Source organism: Camellia sinensis, chromosome 8 (genome assembly GCF_055761805.1).
Source record: "Camellia sinensis isolate YWXY chromosome 8, ASM5576180v1, whole genome shotgun sequence".
In the NCBI taxonomy this organism is placed as follows: Eukaryota; Viridiplantae; Streptophyta; class Magnoliopsida; order Ericales; family Theaceae; genus Camellia; species Camellia sinensis.
The window spans coordinates 160,272,938-160,282,239 of NC_138968.1; the positions used below are offsets into that span (position 1 = coordinate 160,272,938).

Consider the following 9,302-nt stretch of genomic DNA (forward strand, 5'->3'; position numbering starts at 1 on the left):
CTGCAAATATCAGAGAAGCACACAGAAGCAGTTGCACACTTTTTCCAATTAGAACTGAGCTTGTTCATTACAAATACAATAAAACAAAGACTCCTTGAATGTACATTATCAAACAAAGCAGCTGGTTTAAACAAATTAAATATAATGAAGAAAAGAGGCATAACATAAACAAACATCAGACTCTCTCTCTCTTACAGCTTCACAAAGTCAATCAATTGACTTTGAAAAAAGGGAGAAAAATAAATGAAAAAACTAGGATACACCTTAAAAACCGCATCCATGCCTTTGTCATGTAATATAATATTAGAATAAGTTTTTTTTTTGTTTTTGTTTTTTATTTTTTTGTTTTTGTTTTATAGTGGACCATATATATATATCATAAGTTTATGTAACGTAAAAATGTGGGTGTATAAGAAGTATGTGCCTGTAGCTTGCTTGTGCACAATATGTAGTTTCCTCACTTCAACAGTTAGAAAAGTCCAAAGGAAATCCTCCTGAGTCACACAATAACAACCAAGTTAGTGATATTTCAAAAAAATAAAGATTGAAGCAAGTCTAAAATATGATGTGTATAATTAGTTATCCAGTCAATTTAAAAATGAAATACCCACCAACAAAACATTCAATGGGTTCACAAGTCAACAACAGTTGCATTCATGTCAAAGGTGTTGTTTATGCTAGTACTCCCAAGACTTACATGATCCTAAATTGTCAAAAATCACAAATTCACTTGTGTCCCCGGATTAACTGATCAGTAATCACAAATCATTTGTTTCTTTGGATTAATTGATCAGTAGCACTACAGAGACACATACGTTTCTGTAACTGAGTAATGAAAAAGCAAGGGTTTTGGCATAATTAATTAAAAGGTTTTTATGACCACATAAAGCCCGGAAAGCAAATAAATGCAACTACTGATACAAATGCTTCAGACCTTAATAGCGTACTCTGGATGAACAGCCTATTTCCAACCCAATATATGGTTGAAGTTACTTTGGTAGTTAGGCCTCCACATCCTAATAGAGACAGTGCCAACAATGCATTTCGGTTAACTTTAGTACCCTCCAAGAAATCCCACCCTATATTTCAACTACAAACCAAAGCTCATCATACCCATATGCCCAATTCCAAAGTTCAAGGCACGATTCAAAAAAAAAAAAAAAATCCCCTTTTTTATTAAAAAATGTGAAACTAAAGCTATGTTTGGATTTTAAATTTGAGAAATCACTTTATATATATATATATATATACATATATATTCACAAATCAAAGATTCATCCACCTCCTAAGTGATTTGTCAATGCAATTACATCATATGCAGCCACTGGCACTTCTTTTACTTCACATAAACTAATCACACATCCATATTTTACATGTGAGACCATCATACAAAAAGATTTGTGATTGATTTATCTTTTAATATAATTTTGCTAGCCATTGGAGACAGTGGAGCCAAGTCCATGTGTTGTGGGGGGACATTATTGTCTTTTCCGACGGTAAAATGGGCTCTAACTCATTTAATAGAACAGTTAATCCACCCGCCAACCACATGACACCTTGGCCCGGCGGCCTTATTGGCTGGCTACAATCACGTGACCAGTCACGTGGATTTACACTAACAAAACAAAAATCATTTATTTTTTTAACCGTTAAATCGAAAAACCGTACCTTTTTCCAATTTTTTTTTTTGGCGGGGGTTAGTTACTTTCCCAGTTATTCCCTCCATGTCCTGCTGAAGATATTCTTCAGCCGATTGCCGGAAAGTCTCTGCAACGCCTTCTTCGCTCCGGCCACCTCCATCTCCGCCAGCCTCTGCATATTCCCATAAGCTCCCGCCGCCACCAGCCTCTTCCGGCATCCCTGACTCCCTCCCGCCATTATCGCAGCTACCACCGCCACCGGAAACTTCTTCGATACCAATTCGTACTTCGGATCCAGCATCTGAACCAACCTCATCACGCTCTTCTCATCTCTCACCAAATCTTTCCGGTTCGATCGAACCGTCAACAGCGACACCAACGCCTTCGCCACCACTTCTTGCAAACCGTCTGGTTTCGATGACTCCATTAGCTTCACCAGAGCCCCCATAGAACCAGCAATGGCTCTCTTGTTACCGTCGCTTATCGTTAGATTAGCGAGCAATGAAGCGGAGATTTGCTGGAGAAGTATGTTCCCGTGCTTGATTAGCTCGGCGATTTGTATAATGAATGTAGTTGAAGACGATAAGGTTCGAGAAGTTGAATCGGAGGCTGAGAGTGAATAGATTGCTCGTAAAACGTGCTCTAATGTTTCTGAACTTGTTGATTCGTGAAGCAATTGAAGGAGTCTCTGTAACCCTCTTTCTTGTATTATCAGAGCTCGGAAAAATTCACCCGAGGAGGCGAGTATTGCGATGCAATTCGCCGCCTTTTCTTGCGCCGAGGCGGTGCCGGAGGCCAGTAACTGGACTAGAACAGGTATAGCCCCTTCCTCGCCCAATGAAACCCTAATGTCCTCCACGGCGGCGACGTTTTTCAAAGCTCCCACAGCATATCCTTGTGTTGTTAACGATCCCGATCGACAAGCTTCGATAAGCACCGATACGCCGCCGTAGGCTGAAACAGCCCAAGCATTATCGACATCGGCGGTGATTGCTTCGACCGCCATCGCCGCCTTCTCCTTCAATCCCATTGAGCCAGACTCTATGATTCGCAGTAACGGCCCTAATCCCCCCTCTTCAAACACGCATTTTCTCGATTGTTCGCTCGCAGAAGCGAGGATAGACACAACCGAGACTGCGTGTTCTCGAATCGAAGGATGAGCGTTCAAATCTAGAAGATGAATCAAGTAACTGATATTACCTTCCTTAGCAACTAAAGTAGCAGCTTTTTCATCATCGGCGAGCAGCTGAAGCAGAGACTCGGTCGCTTTCTTCTTGAACTCAATACCTCCGATCTGTAACCTCGTGAAAAGGTCTCGAATGAAAAACCCTAACTCTTCCTTGGCGGATCCAGGGGCGGGTTGGGAGAGGACGATCGCGTTGGATTGACGAAGAACGCCGGATCTGAGAAGCAAATCGATGTCCTGAATCTGCTTGCAGAGCCAGCCAGTGGCCATGTCGAGGTCGCTCTGCATGAGGAGCTTCCCAACAGAGTGGGATGGATCGGAGCATTGGTCGGAGAGGGTTTGGAGGCGATGGAGAGTGGAGAGGAGGTTGGGGAGGAGGTTTTGGAGAAGAGGGTTTTCGGACCAGTGAGGGGAGTCTGAGATTTCGGAGATTGAGGACTTGAGAGAAGCGAGCTTTGATCGGATGATTTGCCAGCGGCCGGTGAAGGACTTGATGGAGAGGGAGGATTGGAGGAGGTGGGTGAGGAGGTGGTTGATGCGGTCTAGGCTGTGCGGCGGAGGCGACGGAGGTGCGGCGGTGGGATGCATTTGGGATTGTAGGTGTGCTCTGCAATTCCGGATTAGCACCGGAATGGGCTGTAGTTGAGCTCAGGGGTTGAATTCATAGAGAGAGAGAGAGATGTGCTCTGAAAATGAAGGATTGCTTAGTGAGAAAGCTAAGTGGAGAGAGGGAGGGTTTGGAGGAAGACTGACACGAGAATGGAGAAAAGTGGAGCTATCGAGAGAGCTGTGGGGTTTTAGGAGGAGAGAGAGAGAGAGAGAGTCCACTTTTGAGGAAGCTGTGCTTGTGAAGATGGAGAGAGAGAGAGAGAGACAGAGAGAGAGAGGCGTGAGCGCGTATGTTGTGGGGGAGCTGAGCTAGCCTAGCCTGTGTGAGGGTTGTCAAACTTGTGGGGCTAAGTTGGCACATGACCGTCGCTGGATTTTGGGTCGTGCGGAGTTTATGGGTCGACTAGTCTTTGGACTGGTTCGGGCTTGATTCTGATTTTTGATTTATGAATCTCAACCTAAATTACCAACACAATCTCATCACGTAAAGAAATACAGAATTTTCCATACAGGAGTGATGTAACAAGATTTTTTTATATGATTTGTTAATAGAATTCATTTTTTAAAATATTTTTTTTTTAATATATGCATTGTGTTTGATTTTATAATTATTTTTTATTTTTATTAATCTTAAAGCATCTCCGATCTATCAAATTTCACATAGCATTCTAAGCTATACAAATTGATGTGATCTTGCATTCCAATTGAATTGTCATATAAACTACCAGTTTAGGGTCTGTTTGATAACGTTTACGTTTTCAATTTTTATTTATAAAAATTTTATAAACTGATTTTTGTTTATTTTTTGTTTATTTTTAGAAAAATATAAACTACAAACGCGTTTGGTAATTGACAAAATATTTAAAAAAATTTAAAATATATAAAAAAAAAAAGTGAGAAATGGCAAGTGGCGGCGGAAGACGGTGGTAGAAAGTGGTAACGGTGGGCGGTGGGTAGCGGGTGGTGGCGGGTGGGTGGGGGTGGTGGTGGTGGGTGGGTGGGTGACGGTGGCGGGTGGTGGGTGGTAGCGAGTTGGTGGTGGTGGTGGTGGTGGTAGTGGTGGTGGTGGTGGGTGGGTGGGTGACGATGACGGGTGGCGGGTGGTAACGAGTGGGTGGTGGTGGTGGTGGTGGTGGTGGTGGTGGTGGTGGTGGGTGGTGGTAGCAAGTGGGTGGTGGTGGTGGTGGTGGTGGATGGCGGTGGATGGTAGTGGCGAGTGGTGGGTGGTGGCAGGTGGATGGCAGGTGGGTGGTGGGTGATGGTGGTGGTGGTGGCGGCGAGGGGTGGGTGGTGGTGGCGAGTGGGTGGCAGGTGGGTAGTGGTGGCTAGTGGGTAGGTGGTGGTGGCGAGTGGTGGGTGGTGTTGGCAGGTGGGTGGTGAGTGGTGGTGGCAGGTGGTGGTAGGAGGTGAGTGGTGGGTGGTGGTGGCAGAAAACGGTAGTGGAAAATGGTGACGGGTGGTGGCTAGTGTTGGGTGATAAAAAAAAAAAACTCAAAATTCAAAACGGAAACACATTTTTTAAGTTTACATTTTTTTGCCAAATTTATAAACTGAGACCACTAATTTATAAATCAAAAATTTACCAAACAAGTTTTTATTTGAGTTTTTTAAATTTTTGTAAATATAAACAGGAAACTGAAAACGTAAGTGTTACCAAATGGCACCTTAAAAAATTGTTATATTTTATTTTCTTTTTTTAATTTGAAAATATGCAACAAAATGTTTGATAAAACTTTTGCAATGTGTAATGAAACTTTTGTTTACTCTTGACATGGGTAGGTCCATAAAGGCTATAGCCCACTATGAACAAACAAAACCCATCACTTAAGGCACAATACATAATTCAACTGATGAGGCTCAACATGACTAGAAGTTAACATGGCATTAAGAACCAATGACACTCAGACACGTGACAGGTGAAGAACAAGTCACATAAGTAGACAAAGATCCTGGAAAGTTATTACGCTGCACATCAGCCATTAATGAAGCCCCTTACAGCATTTATTGCGATAAGCCCTCCCCGTCAAGACAGAACAGCCTCACCATGAACAAGGCAAGGTAGAACATAGACTTTCGGCCATGGCGACAGGTCGGAAGGGACAACGAAATGATTACCAAAGGATATAAGCAAACGTCGAAGACAAGAAGAAGGTTAAGCTTTCTATCTCTAATATATCTCTACAGTCCACTTCTCTTTCTAACTTGCACGTCGGAGGGTTCGCTGGGGGACTCCCCGTTCCCCATTGAACTCTTGTGCAGGTCTTCTGGTGGGCTTGGTCACTCATACAATAGTTTGGGAAACGTGGATCAATCCGACCCGTTCCATTTGGAACCCGCAATATCATCCGTTGGCGTCGTCTGTGGGAACGCTTTGCTCCGTGCGCCAGTTGTGCTTATTGTCGCCGGAGACCCTATCCCAATAACCATTTTCCTGTCACCCACCAAGGTGTATGGTCACGACTAGATCCATGACTTCTCACCACAATGTTGCCAACCACCAAGTCGACCCTCCTAATCTAAACAACCCACCACGGTATTTCACCGAGCTCACCAACAGCATTAACAGCATGGCCGAGCAAAACCAAGCCTTGATTACCGCTCTACTCCAAAGAAACCCTCTTATGCTTCCTCCACCACCTCCAGATATCCCACCCAACCAAGAACGAGCCCCGAGCCACACTATCCAGCAACCCCATCCGCCCAACTCGGAGGGCTTGCGACCACCTCCCCTAGATATGAACCTACCCCCCGGGCCCCACATCCATCGATCCAGGCACCCACCCCCGAGGGAGAGGCCAGTAGCATCCAGCTCTCGTTCCCTTCCGGTGGTGACAACGTCCCTTTCTGGGATGCAGAACTCCGAGCCATAAAGCTCCAACTCTAAGGAGTCATGTAGAACATACCGAATAAACCATCCATCACAGCCAACTCACCATTCGTTGCCTCCATCCGGGACAAGCCTCTACCGCCTAAGTTCAAAATGCCAACCATCGACTCTTTTTACGGTACAACAGACTCAATCGATCACTTGGAGACCTACCGAACCCTCATGATCCTATATGCATTCCCTGATGAAATCATGTGTCGGGCTTTCCCTGTAACACTCAAGGGTCGGCTTGACTTTGGTTTAGTCAACTGTCAGCAGACTCTGTCTCCACTTTCCAGCACCTCAGTGACTCCTTCCTCAGTCATTTCATTGGAGCCCAGCGCCAGCGCCGGCAACCCAACTCCTCAATATCCATCAGATCGAGGGGGAGTCGCTGCACAGTTTCGTTACCCGTTTCAACACCGAAGCCTTGCAGGTAGTGGAAAAATGATAAGGTCATCCTTACGGCTTTTATGGCCGGTCTATGGTCATTTGACTTCATTTTCTCCCTCTCTAAAAACCCTTCGACCTCCATGGCAATCCTACTCTCTAAAGCCCAAAAATACATGAACGTCGAAGACTCCCTAGCCGCCCAACAAGATCTTATAACCAAAAAATCGACCCCCAGAGAGAAGAGAAAAGACTCAGAAACCAGAAATACCCAGTACACTCACCAAACACCTCAGTATACCGACCGACCACCCCGAGCCGACCGGTCGGCGTCAACCCAATCGCCCAGCCGGTTCGAAAGATACACACCCCTCAACTCCCCCATGGAACAAGTCTTGAACCAAATCCAGCGAGATTACCCCCTCAAATGGCCCCAACCGTCGCGGTCTCCTTCTAACTAGCGAGACCAGTCAAAATACTGCTGCTTCTACCAGGACCACGGCCATAACACTGAAGAGTGTGTTAACCTCAAGGACCAGGTCAAGGGCCTGATCCGTCAGGGATGTCTCAGCCGGTTCACGGAAGCTCGCCCCTAGCGGAGGCAAAGGACTGAACCCATCAGAAACAATCGCCGACGCACCTCTCTACGGCAACCAGCACAACCCAACCAAGGTTATGATCGCCCTTCACAGCAACCCCCGGGCACAAGGTAACCCCGCCCCACCTGTTGGAGAAATCAGAGTTATTGCTGGCGAGCTTGCTTATGGAGGACTATCCCGCTCGGCCCAGTGGGCAGAACTTAGAAAAATAAGACAGGGCTTAGACAAAGAAGTTACCACACTGGACCGCCCTTCCAAACAACCCAAACAGTGGATAGAGCCCATCACCTTCACAGAGGCCGACTGCATAGGCATCCGTTACCCCCATGACGACCCTCTCACCATCTCTACCCTCCTCTCCAACTACAAAGTCAGACGGGTTCTCGTCGACAACGGCAGTTCTTCCGACATCATCTTCCTAAATGCCTTTCGCCAGCTCAAGATCGGGGAGGAAAGTCTATCTCCTCTCCAAACCCCATTGGTCGGCTTCACTAGAGACCGGGTGACCTCCATCAGCTCCATCGACCTTCCCATCACAATCGGTGAATACTCGCGGTAGACCACAAAATTACTCACCTTTCTTGTTGTCGACTGCCCCTCTGCTTACAACATCATCCTTGGCCGCACCATCCTAAATGCCTTCCAAGCTATCACATCCACTTTCCATCTTGCCATCAAGTTCCCCACCGATCTCGGGATCGGCACAGTAAGGGGAGAGCAGACCGTAGCTAGAGAATGTTATGTCGCCTCACTTAAAGAGGTCAAGCTCAAGGAGGCTATGATCATTGAAGGACTCGACGTCAGAGACGAGGATGAACTGGTCAGAGGGGAACCAGTGGAAGAGCTTGTTGAGGTCCTCATCGATCCCACCAACCAGGCAAAAACTGCCAAGATCGGCAGTCAACTATCCTCCTAGGCCAAAGCCGACCTCATCGCCCTCCTGATTGAGTACAACGATGTATTTGCCTGGACCTACTCTGATATGCGAGGTATTGACCCCTCTTTCATCACCCATCGTCTCAACATCGAACCCCATTTCCGACCCTTCCGCCAGAAGCAGCGCATCTTTCATTCGGAGCGCAATACTCTTATCGCTGCTGAAGTAGATAAGCTCCTTGAGGCACAATGTCACGACCCAAACCCGTCCCTGTAGGTTTAGCACCGTAACCGGCCAGTAATCCGTGGATTACCAAAGGCCTCTAAACAAATTTGCAAATAATAAGGGGCTGCGGAAGCAATAGTACAAAATAGACAAGGTCCAATAAGCTGTGATAACATACATGGGACAGAACATTTCAAAACTTGTTTATACATACATAAACATGCCAGTCCAGATACACAATATTTACAAGGTATTTACAGAATGTACTTCCCAAGACCTGACTTTACAGAGCATACACAAAGACTAGCATGAATACAAAAACAGCCATGGCATTAGGCTTCGTTCGGAAGCTTCTCGAGAGGCACAACAGTTGGCTGACAAAAGCAGAACAGAGGGCCGTCAACTCTGGCCCTGGTCATGTGCCGGCTCACCTACAATATAAACTGTGAGCAAAGCCCAGTGAATAATAATAAGGTAAAGGGTTTCAATGAATGAGTTCGTACAGATTCATAAATCATAATTCAGATTTGTATCAAATTCATCATTTGTCCAGATCATATATAGACAGAAATTATAAGTCATGATTAAGTTTACGTGTTACATCCATTAGCATTAACAGAACAGAACGTATACACGTGAGGTTACGAATAACCAGTTCCATAAAGGAACCTCCAGATCCGGGCAACAGAACAGAATAGAAGCTGAGCCCCCGTGACAGGGCCTCCGGTACGGGTAACAGAGTGCAGACAGAAATAAGTTCCATAAAGGAACCTCCGATACCGGGTAACAGCTAACAGATATCACATGATGCTAAGGATGTCACGAATACATATCAGAAATTGAATAATCATTCATTGTACAGAACATATCATTTCGGAAAATAGATCTTGTTTTATCACACAGAAAGTAG

At 45.5% G+C, this 9,302-nt stretch overlaps 1 protein-coding gene across 1 annotated transcript; it reads right to left on the reverse strand.

The window, feature by feature from the left end:
- Positions 1-9: 9 nt before the first annotated feature.
- On the reverse strand, positions 10-3,895 carry LOC114317277 (uncharacterized). Its single transcript, XM_082883954.1, has 2 exons — positions 1,669-3,895; positions 10-494 (listed from the first exon to the last, which is right to left on the reverse strand). Exon 1 carries the CDS (start codon positions 3,412-3,414, stop codon positions 1,714-1,716), a length of 1,701 nt encoding a protein of 566 aa, XP_082740080.1. The 5' UTR covers positions 3,415-3,895; the 3' UTR covers positions 10-494; positions 1,669-1,713.
- Between the last annotated feature and the right edge of the window lie 5,407 nt (positions 3,896-9,302).